Source organism: Cylas formicarius, unplaced genomic scaffold, assembly GCF_029955315.1.
Source record: "Cylas formicarius isolate icCylForm1 unplaced genomic scaffold, icCylForm1.1 PGA_scaffold_12__32_contigs__length_19106922, whole genome shotgun sequence".
Taxonomy (NCBI): domain Eukaryota; kingdom Metazoa; phylum Arthropoda; class Insecta; order Coleoptera; family Brentidae; genus Cylas; species Cylas formicarius.
In genome coordinates this window covers 12,986,136-12,998,216 of record NW_026844225.1, presented here as the reverse complement: position 1 = coordinate 12,998,216, position 12,081 = coordinate 12,986,136, and the positions used below count along the sequence as shown (strand labels likewise).

Here is a 12,081-nt window from a genome sequence, read left to right as displayed (position 1 = left end):
GTTAGTGAAGCAGCCCAGCTCAGATTACACTATCATCTAATTTGTACAAACGTCTCTATCGGCGCAGGTAGACATGTCTCTAGGTTTTTTTGTTAGCCTATGCAAAGATGAGGTAAATGATCGGAACGTGAGCGTAAAAGCACTGGACAGTGAATCACGGTGTTAAGGGGTATCTGTGAGTTTGTTCTGCCGCCATACAGAAAACGCAGAAAACTTAACTTCGGAAATTAGACAGTAAAAAAACAAGACAAGCAACAAATAAAACGTGGGGGAAGGACGAAAATAATATGAGCTGCTTTAAATATCGGTTTGTACCTTGCTGAGAAACATTATGCAGTCGATTGTGGTTGGTCATGGTGGTACTAGCATTGTTGAGATCAGTCCTAGACAAAATCTGGACTAGTGCTGTAGGTCGCGCGTTATTTAGGTTATTCGAGATGACTATACTGTTGTTGCTATTGGTACCCACACTTGTTCCATGCGGTGTTAACACTGAATTGTCTGTGGAATGTGAATTTGTGCCTCCTGTCTGGTTCCCGTTGGAACCACCGTAAAGACTAGGCCTCATTTCTTTACCGATGCCCGTGGTAGTGCAACTACCGCTACCACCGCTGCTGCTTCCGGCACCGCTGCCGCTCTTGGAACAACGCAGACATTTTGGTAGCCAGGAATGCCTTCGGATGAATTTACGATACTCTTTTCGTACCTAAAATGGAAAAAACGTTCGCCACCACGTCAATGTTATTCGAATTAAAATGGTGGGCAAAATTTAAGAAAACTTCATATTATAACACCTATAATCCGTGTTTAGTTAATTGATGCGTACTTGTGTTCCCACTTTTAAATTCAGGATAAATAATAAACTTACAATAATGCAAGGTTTACTTCTATAGCTTTTATGCCGTACAAAACAAAGTATGGCTAACAAAGATCGAATCAAATTGCTTCACAATGGGAGCTCTATAAATGACATGTAATATAATAATGAAATTATTGATTTTTCAGGACTACTTCGCATCAACTCGGTGCAAAAAAAAAACGATTACGATAAGTAACTGAAAAAAACCTGGGGACAAAACTTAATTTGTGTAATTAATTTAACGAATTCACTTGTGTGTAAAAAGAAAAAAATGTTATTTAAAATTACAAAAATATTTTTTTCTGGGTGCATAATTGAAAAAACGTGATTTGAAAAGGCTGAAATATTCAAAAACCTTTAGAAGCGTGCAAAAGTGACGCTATCCACACGATTTTTCGATAAATACCAGAGGCGAAAGCTGCCCTATTACGTTTTCTTATTTTTCTACGTCTGACGGAAAATATTTTCATGCCGAACACGAAAGGGTACTTATTGCGCGCAATCAAGAGCATATTATTTCTTTAAAACGTAAGGCGATGCTTCCAGGGTAAAATAAAATTACAGCCCGGTGGCTATAATAAAAATATGCAAAAAGCGCGTAATGACGATACAAAAATGTACATACATGTAGATATCTAAACTCGTTCATCAAGGCTAAATATAATAATATTCCATTATATTAACGTTATAATACGAAAACTTAAACAGTTACAATTTCAAATTGAAATTAACGCAAACGGCAAATATTTTTGTTTTCATATGCGGCTCAAACGCAACTCCGCTCTATAAACATTTCCGCAATTATTGTTGACGCGTATGTTTCGCAATTTAATTTTCGTTCGAATTGGTCAACTAAGGCGAACAACACTTTCGCGTTCCTGCACCCAATTTATTTAAAACCGTCTTCAGACGGGAGATTTACTTACCTTTTCGTTTTGTACACAGTGGAAGAGGAATATAAAGAACCCTTGGAACGAATTGAACGTAGCGAACAAGTAAGCCATAGCTACGGATTCTTGGTTAATGTAGAAAAATCCAAAGATCCACGTCAGGCCTAGCAAAAAAACTAGGACGAATGCTCCTTTCAACCAAGCCCTGGAAATGTTTGCGCAACGTTAGGAATCCGCGTTTTATTAAAGTCGGGGAAAATGTTTGTTTTTACTAAGACCAACTTTATTATCTGACGATTTGCATGCTGGGAAATTTACTGGCATGCTGTTTTCGACGTTAAATCAGTGTACGAAACTAAAACGGTCTTTTTCATCCGGCTCGATCGTCAACTATGCTCGAACGCGACTGGCGAAAGCTCAATCAAGTTTCGAGTTTCTAATAATTGATCATCGATCGGTTCGTTAAAGTTAAAGTAAGGTTTAAAGTAAAAGTGTGTGTCTTACAAGTCAAATTTCATTTGAAGTGCATTTTCTTCCTTTCCACTACCAATGATAAGATTGCCATGCAAGAAAAAGAGTAATATTAGAATTAATAACACCACGCCACATGTAATCACTACAATTGCAATATATTATCGAAATAAAACGTTTTGCCTAAAAGTGAAAGCAGTGACAGTGCCAAAAGTTGAAGTTAATTAGTTAGTAAATTAGTTCTCTTTTGATCCCGACAATACCAAAACCACAGCGCGCAAAGTTTACGTTGATGGTCCTGCTGCTTTCATTTTAAGCAATCTCTACCAGTACCATTATGTTTAGTCATTACAATAAACTTATTGTAACGAGTAAATTACAACTAATTGTGACATGCGATCAATAGTTATGCAACATTTACCTTCAAGTCATAAAACGACATAATGAAATTCTTTTCATACGCGGTTAAACCATAACTTTTCCCGTCCGACCATCGATCCGATTAAAACGTTTCGAAAGGAAGAAAGTAATGGTTTGACGCGTACCAAATCGAAAATTCACATAGACGAACGCAGACACCAATAAAAGTTTGAAATATTTCGAAAAAAACTTTTATCGAGTGATTCGTCGTCAGGTATATTGGGAGACGAAATTTTTATATTTATAAATGTAAGTATTCGTTTAAAATTCGCAATAAGCGTCTAAATGTTTCCAATCTAATAATATCGAAAATAATTACCTCGTGCTAGCAAGCCGGGAATGTTCTTTATTTTTCATGGAAACAGAAGCGCTAGCATGCCTGCACATCATTACTATTGCCATTGTCAAAAATATGACATTCAGCTGAAAATAAAATAACAAAATTTAAGATCGCCATGTCAGACAGAGGCAATGTTCGAAAAACATCGAGATGTATAAATAAAATCGGGGCCCAACGTACGAGCCGCCGAAGAAAAATCAAAATAGCCAGTAAAAGGAAAAACGAAACTGGGCGAGACAAATACAATTACGTACCAAAACAACAACGATCACCGGTCCAACGAAACTGTAAATGAAGTAGTTATCGCTCCTCAACCAGCAGTATCTTGCCGTACCGTATCCCTGTGGGTAAATTGTTGCCGATATAAAAACTATAATGAACGGAAGGCCGTAGGCGAAAATGTAATACCACCGCATTCGGGATTTTTCCACTTCGAATACTTCGATCAGCATTACGTATAACTGAAAACCTGCAAGACGGGGAAATATTTCGCATTTTCTCACGTAACAAAAGGGAGGTTTGAAATATATACCTTCGAAAAACATCCACACAAATGCGCAAAGGAAAAAGTACTGTAAAAATCCGGCGACCACGCCGCAGAATATCCGGTTTTCCGTCTGGTTTATACCGACCAAAAATATGAATTCCGCTATTAAGAGGCATGTACATAGGTTACAGTGTATCGTTGTTCTGTCACTCTAAAAATACATTAAACTCGCTGTTAATAATGCCAACAATTAGAATTATTATACAGGGTGTTTCTTAAATTCGTACTCCAAGAAACATCATTTCAGTCAAAAACACTGTCCGGTTGGTTAATAATTTAAAAAACACCGAATATTTTCTATCTTGTATAATTTCATTCCAACCTCAAAATTCAATTAAGTATCTTGTAAATCGTTCTCCAAGCCAACAACAAGGAAACGAAAAATAAAGTAAGTACGTTGTAAATCTACATAATCAAAAATAGAAAGGCATTCAATAAAATCAGATTTTAAATTCGAAAGAGATTTAAAAAACTTATTAAAAATGTCGTCGTCTATGCGTGCTTAAAATGTCCAGTGGTTTCACTGTTTCATATATTCCGATCAAAAATTTTACTTATAGCATAACATAGAACATGCGAAAAAGGCAAAAAAAACTACTATGAACAACTATCGAAGTCTTAAAATATAGCAAAAAATTACCTGTCGCTTAATCCTAAAGAGCATTGAAAGAATCGTCAAAGTTTTTTTCTGGTAAATGAAAAACACCTAGAATTCTCTATCCAACCGCGAATGACAATTAAGTGACTTGTAAATCGTTCTCCATGCGAACGAGCACAAAAAAACATAATGCGTACGCCGCCAATCTTTATAAACAAAAATAGAAAAGTATTCAATAAAAACCAGAGAATTAAAAATGTCTTACTAACATTCTCGTTTCCATCATTATAATAAAAAAAAATGTTTAAATGTAGTTCTCTACGCTCAATTTTATTTACAGCAAAACATAGAACAAGCAAAAAGAGGAAAAAAGATTGGAATGAACGGGACATCAAACGTTTCTCATAATGAACAACGCCACTGAAGTCCAAAACATAACATAAATAATGCATGCTTACCTTGAGCCCCCGAAATAACTGAAATGTAATAATAGCAAGTATCAAGCAAATAATAGATATGATACATCCTATGTACGTAATAACTTGCAGGGCAATTTCGTGAGGAATTTGCAAATAGATATCGTGAACGTCCATTAGAATGGCGAAATTGGTCAAGTGGTCGCAGTAGCAAACGGTATGGGTGTAATTGGATTCGGAACTGTCAACGTGGCATCCTTCTTCGGACCACGCGTTGGTAGTGTAATCCCAAAATACGCATTTCGGGTTACTAACGTTTTCCGTTTTTATATGCTTCAATGTAAGCTTGACCGGTTCTTTTAGTTGGATGTGACGCCCTTTGCCCAAACTGGCGGATATCACTTTACTATTCAACATTTTAGAAACGTTAGTACCGGATGAATCGGAAAAGTCCGGTTGCCATTGCAAAATTTCCTCCAATCTATCGAACGCTACGAATACTAAACGTACAAAATTCCCGTCGGTGTTTTCTAGTAAGGCGTCTTTCGGCAATTCGATAGAATCGTTACTAGCACGCCACTCGTCTTTGTTATCTTCCAATGGAAATGCTTCGTTCGTTAAATATTTGGTATCCAATACGCGCACCGATATTACTAAAACGCAAATATTTGATGAAACGTTTCAAAACCACCACCGCTACCATACTTACAGATATTTTTAAATTTTCTATTAACGGTTTTCTGGCTCATTACCGTATCGGCTAAAAGAAAGGCGTTTTCTTCGAGTCCAATTAGCAAAGAAGTCGCGACACTCATCTGCTCTTTATAACTCAAGTCCCTCCACGAGGGATGCTGAGAAGAGTCCAACAAGTTACTGCTAGTTTTGGCTACGTCCATCAGCATTTCGGTAACTATTGCCTCGCGCTGTCTAGTATCGGGGAATGTTTGGATGTCTTGCGACATTTTCTCGGTCATTTTTTGAATAATTTTCGTGGTAATCGCCATATCGCCGCCGTACAAAGTTTTGCTAGTCGTCACTTGTGCCAGATCGCTAGTGATCGACACCAACTGGTCTTTACCGGTCAATATCCTCTGTTCAAGACTAGTGAGCCATACGGACCGACATTCGCTTAGGTCGGGATATTGCGGAGACCACTGGGGTTGAGAACCTGGTACGTCCGCGCAATGCCATTTGGCAAAACCGGTAGCACCTGGTGGACACGGCTTGATAACCGTTTCGTTTACTTTAGTACTGTCCCAATTAATGTTGCGCACCACAGTTGAGTTACAATGGAACGGATTGAAATCGGAATCTTTGGGCCACGGACTTATGCTAGGAACCGAAGGCGAAAACGAATACGAAGATGTCGTATCCGCTAAAATGATGGAAATTAAACATCATATCAACCACACGCCTTTGTAAACTTACATGATACCACTCTTTTATTGCCGCCAGGTGTAATAGTAGTTAACGGTAGAGTAGTGGCGTCGTAATGATTTGGATCCCTACTCCATATATCTTCATCTTTCGCCGGAGAATTATCGATAGCCGAAGACGGATGACCTTTAGCAGTGGACGTAGGTAAGTTGACAGATGTTGAAGACGGAATAGGTCCGGGGATTGGCGAGGGAGGAGTTATGGTAACTTGGGTTGTCGATGGTCTTGCTGCAGGCGGTTTAATTGTGCTCCACATCGGGGGCTGCGACGTTATCAACCATGGCGGACTCGGTCGGCTTGTCGTTGTTGTGATTGTGGCTAACCAAGAGGAGAAGTTTTAAAATCTAAGTCAAATGACCAGTTTATTGACCATATTAACGTTGGTTGCCCTGCGGGCGTCTTGAAATTCATGATGCTAGTCAGGGACGTTTGCAAGGACCTATTTCTGGAGCAGGAAATATTTGGCCGACTTCTATATACGAAATGTAGGACATGGTTAATACATCGGATGAAAGTTGTTGCATGAAATTAGTAACTCAACAGCAACAACAACGCAATCGCCCATCGGAAAACAAGAAATCAAATAATTTTTCAAAGAAACTTCCGCCGGCTACTGTAATGCTTTTTACAAAACTTCTGGATTCCTCCTGATTCGGTTTTTGCTTAGTCGAAATTGCTGAAGTTTCGCCAATCATCCTGTTGAACTTGACTGAGGAGGAATGACGCAGGAGGGATCCAGAAGTTTTGTAAAAAGTATTACAGTAGCCTGTGGAAGTTTCAGTCAAGCTGTGAAGAATCCAAAACGTCAGCAATTCCGGCTAAGCAAAAACCGAAGCAGGAGGAATCCAGAAGTTTTGTAAAAAGCAAGTAACCAATTGTGGACTGTGTTCAGAGGCGCACATCGCGATAAACAAAGACGATTTTTAAACAGGAATTTTAAGACAGAAACACCATCTTGTTCTCCACATTTCTGAAGTCTATATAGTAATTTATTTTCAAAATACTAATCACTTGTCAATTATAAACTTTAAATTATTTTTAAGACTAAACTCTTTAGGATAACTTTCTTGTTGAATAACCAATTCTAATAACGGGTTTATTGTTTGATTGATTTGATTGAATATATTTATAATTTACGATTTTCTTTAAGTAACACTTGTTTGAAACTTGAAAAAATACAGTGCCTGTTTTATCAAATTGGATAATGTGAAAAAATACTGAAATGTTTTCAAACATAATCATTTTTTAAATAAAACGAACTAACCACAAGAAATATGCGGGCTTTAAGTTCGAAAGATGCCAATTTCCTGTCGGTAACCGTCTGTACGATACAAAAAGAAAAATCTGCTTTCAATACGATTCCAGCTAGTCTATGAAAACGATCGTATATGGGACGGCCGGTGCGCGAGGATCGCAGAATTAAGAATAATTCCTAATTGACATTCATTCGCCGAGATTAATTAACCGATTCACGTTTGCTGCTGTGAATAACAAAGCTTAAAACACCTGAAATATATATCAGCCACAAATAAACGTTCGTCGGTCGAATTAACTGAGACTGAATGCAGCCAACTGCTCTTTCTCACAGTCAAAGTCGACGGAAACGATTCGTATCAACACGATCCAAGTTAATATGGTCAATAACGAACGAACTGACGCTGTGCGGAAAAAAGGTAGATGAAAAACTACAAAGTACATACGCAAACTTACAACATTTTTCGCATTTTTACCGCAACGTGAAAAGTTTTATTATACAGGTCGTTGTGCGAATTTTAATTTATTAATAGAAAGGAGGATGGACGCAAAAGTATTGCTAGAAATCGAGGAAGCATTTTAATTAGATTGTGTTTAATTAAACTTACCGGGCAAACACTGATAATGAGCTTCTAAATATTTATGTGTCCCAGGACAAGGGTCACCAAACATGCTCGTACTGGCCGGTATACTGCAGTTCTGATAATGCGAACACCTAACGATATCATTATAAATTGTTATTAAGCGACAAATGTCCATTATTATTTTTTCGCCTTAGGGTAATTGGAGGAGAGAAGGCCCAGGGGTTTAACAATACTGCAGCGACGGCGTAAGTCAAACTTGGTGCAAGAATCGTAAAATATTTACACCTGATGGTCAGAATATACAGGGTGTCATCCAAAAATATAACAAATACAGGCTGGCAAATATTTCCTCGCAAAATGTTAAATTTTTGTTGCCCAATTTAGTCATTTATAACCTGTCAAGATAACTAATTAACCAAAACCTATTTTGGTGAACATTTAAATTTTGGAACTTTGTGATACTTAGATCTGAAAAATTCTACATAAGGATTTTTTGACTTTTACAAGTCGGTTTTTTAAAAATATTTAACACCATTTATTGCATTTTCGAACCTTGATGATGAACTTTTTTCTTTGGCAGAGAATTGGCGCATGTTTTTTTAAATACCACAATCACAACGTCACAAGCAATGCCACTTTTGAATTTTTTAAAACCGATTTTACTGATGATTTTTTGATTTTTTAGTTATTTTAATTAAGCAAATCGTATTTAAATAGACACATAGTGTTAAAGTAATGGGTGTTTTTTTTCGATGTATAGAACTTTAAGTTGGCATTACTGTTCAAGATGGCGACCGATTTAACAGCTGTCAAGTGATTTATTCTCAGTTTGGTTTGGCCATTCATCACGAATAGACTCACGCCTGAACAACGCTTCCAAATAGTGCAATTTTATTTCGAAAATAATGGTTCTGTGCCGAATACGTATCGCACACTACGTCCATTTTATCGTCGACAAAATCGTCCATCAGAGCAGTTAATTCGATTAACCATGGGACGTTTTCGCGCCACGTTTACTCTTATTGATGACTCGCATCCCCAGAGACGCCGTACGGTGCGTACAGAAGAGGCTATTGCTGCTGGAGAGCGTAGCATTGAGGAAGACCCGAATGAGTCCATCCGCCATCAAGCACAGGAATTGGATCTGTGTCCATCTACTTTATGGAAGATTTTGCTGAAGGATCTTGGTTTACGTGCTTACAAAATCCAACTCAAGCAAGAATTAAAGCCAAACGATCATTAAGTAAGGCGTAGATTCGTCGAATGGGGAGAAAACCAGATTGCCGTTGTTCCCGATTAGCGAAGCTAATCCTCAAGTGTATGTCGAAACACCGTTACATCCAGAAAAACTGACTGTTTGATGCGCTTTATGGGCTGGTGGAATCATTGGTCCGTACTTCTTCAAAAACGATGATGGCCAGAACGTTACAGTCAATGGTGATCGGTATAGAGCTATGATTACTAACTCTTTCATTTCTGAATTGAATAACCATGATGTCCAGGAGATGTGGTTTCAACAAGACCGCGCAACATGTCACACAGCCCGTGCCACAATCGATTTATTGAAAGGCACGATTGGTGGTTTTGGAATTGTGAATTGGCCTCCAAGATCTTGTGATTTAACACCGCTGTGAGGCTATGTAAAGTCATTGGTCTATGCGGATAAGCCACAAACGCTTGACCATTTGGAAGACAACATTCGCCGTGTTATTGCCGCCGCGCCAGCCGTGGCGGTCATATGCCAGAAATCATATTTAAAATGTATTGCCACAAGATTATCTTTCGGATAAATAAAATTCATGTCAATCGAATAATCCATTGTTGTTTTATTGCAACTTAAAATTCTATACATTGAAAAAAAGCACCCCTTACATCCTTAGTGGTTACATTGCAAAACCTTACTTCCTATGCCATCGTACCTCGAAATACCCTAACAGTTTTTTTTTCATGCATCTCCCACCGACTATCACCGCAATTTTTATACGAAATGTATAGCAAAAATTGCATTTGATATCCGAGTACGCAATTATTTGACATCACAATCGATATTTAGTTTCCACCGATATTACTCTCGTACAAGAATGACGTGTGTAAACTCCCCGGGTCTTACTAATGTTGACACAACTACATTGAATCGACGTTAATAAAACAGCAATCGTCCGATGGAAATCGAAAACGAAAAAAGAAACAAAAAACGCGCATTATATGTAGAAACCCATCAAAACTGTCGATTTAATATTTGGACCGGTGCCAGACATCAGTTTAATCAAACGAATTGCAATTAAACGGTAAAATGATACTTCCTCGCTTCTGACAATATTGTATGTTATATTCAATATCGTTCCACGGAAATTACCATTATCACAAAAATAGTGTACTTCGATATATTTGTCGGTTCCCGGGCATGGATCACCGAAAATGCTGTTGCTCAATTCTACCGTACAGTTTCTCTTAAAAGAGCATCTGAAAATAAAACTCGTAGCGTTCATTTGTCGACTGCGCTAAAGCTAACCAGAAGCAAGCAGATAAAATGTTCTTTTTTTCCCGGTGATATTGTTATTGGCGAATCACAACTACCGGTGATACACGGCCTCGATCAAATGTTATTTACAACAGAAAAAGCATATCTCCTCCATATGTTTTATTATTCCCGTTAGTCTGTTATCAAAGACATCGATTGGCGTTAACAATAAAATTGAATGGGGGATTTTAAAAGTCATACGAGACTTTTCCATAAACCTGCGCATTTTGAAATCCATTTAATTTTATACATTTGAATAAAATTAGATAAAATAAAGAGGAACGATAAAGTCGTGAAAGGTCCGAGACTGTTAAAGATCGTATATGTTACTACCTTTGTGATTAAGGTAGGTAATAGAAAGTTACTTACAAATTCAAAATTGGCCGGCATGTTGATCTAAGCACATCAACCGTTTAACACCTCGTAGCGCATATGACCCGCGTTAAGCCTTCAAGGATGAATAAAATAACTCTTTTTTTTTATTGTTGGCCATTTTGTACGGCACGGTACGGTATGCGCGAATTTGGTTCCTGATAATACGACGCGTTATTTGAAAGCACCAAAGCTGATAAAAACGCGTTTTGTTCGTTGACGTCGCGTTAGGTAGGGGTACAGGTAGTCGAAAAAATGTCATGCTGTTAACTTTTCACAAAAAAGAACTAATAAAACACAGGAAAGGTAAACGTTTTCAGTGGACAAAACAGGCAGCGATATTAATGACTCCGATGGACGGAACAAAGAGGAAGCAATTTTTATCGAAAGCGATGAAACCCTTTTAGATTTTCAACTCCGAAACGATATAACATACAATACTGACAGATACAAAAAAGCACAAACGTTACATGCCGAACTTTGTATTCGCATTAATTACACACTTCCAAAAACTTTTACTTGTTTAACCCTATTCGTTTAATTAAAGGCCTTTTTGAATTTTTACGCCTGCCGATCACGATTTTAATTGTCAACTTTAAATTCTTTCAAAGTAACTATTTTCTACGTTAATGGACACACAAAGCAATGTTATCACAGATAAAAAGACAGAACGAGTCGAAAACGTAGGCGTAAAGCTAAACTGAACTGAACGAACGTATAGAAAGTGAAAACGAAGGCAACCCCTTAAAATAAACACCCTGAAGTCAGGGTTAATAAAATCTGCAAGCGAAAGTTTTGTCTGGCTCTCGGCGGAAAAACATCTCGAAATACGACGACAGAAAATAAAATTCTTGGAATTTTCTGTTGAATTTTTAATATAAAATATAACCAGGCACATTTTAATGCGATGTACGCATTCTAGTATCAGTTTTCGAGTCGATTTTCCGCGTTTAGCTTATAGCAAGTACCTACGGAAGTTTACTCACCTGTTGTGGAGGACCCTCAAAGATTTCGGTGACATGCAGTTAACGCTCCAGTCGGTATTTCCATGATCGTTGCAAATAGTTATCGAAAATCGTCCATAATTAGCTCGAATCAATTTAATCAATTCGCCGGCTTTGCATTCGATTTTTAAAGTTTTCCCTTCGCATGCGTATGCTGTTTCATATCGGTATTGTTCTGAAACAAAAACAACTTTACATTACCGTACTTCGATTGTTATTCAAACAACCAAACTTTGGGAACAAGCTAATAACTTTTGGGAACGAACTCGAAGTTTAATGTTCGATCTAATCAAGCACGATTGTGATTTATTTCGCCTTTTTCATTTCTATTTATTTATTTGGGAGTTGGAGTTACAAACAAATAAAAT

General features: G+C 37.6%; 1 protein-coding gene across 8 annotated transcripts in view; it reads right to left on the bottom strand.

Moving 5' to 3' along the window:
- LOC132695834 (latrophilin Cirl) overlaps positions 1-12,081 on the bottom strand; it is a 129,573-nt gene that overhangs the window by 2,436 nt on the left and 115,056 nt on the right. For 4 of the 8 annotated variants that reach the window (XM_060660346.1, XM_060660344.1, XM_060660349.1 and 1 more), the window contains 11 exons: positions 11,696-11,888; positions 7,841-7,947; positions 5,970-6,296; positions 5,251-5,916; positions 4,584-5,194; positions 3,513-3,678; positions 3,235-3,449; positions 2,960-3,063; positions 2,254-2,292; positions 1,786-1,954; positions 470-706 (listed from right to left, as the gene is read on the bottom strand). In XM_060660346.1, coding sequence (XP_060516329.1) covers positions 470-706; positions 1,786-1,954; positions 2,254-2,292; positions 2,960-3,063; positions 3,235-3,449; positions 3,513-3,678; positions 4,584-5,194; positions 5,251-5,916; positions 5,970-6,296; positions 7,841-7,947; positions 11,696-11,888 — 2,834 coding nt within the window. Of the gene's footprint in view, positions 1-315; positions 707-1,785; positions 1,955-2,253; positions 2,293-2,959; positions 3,064-3,234; positions 3,450-3,512; positions 3,679-4,583; positions 5,195-5,250; positions 5,917-5,969; positions 6,297-7,840; positions 7,948-10,172; positions 10,280-11,695; positions 11,889-12,081 lie in introns of those variants that run through there. The other 4 variants (XR_009617893.1, XM_060660347.1, XM_060660348.1 and 1 more) reach the window with 4 other exon arrangements.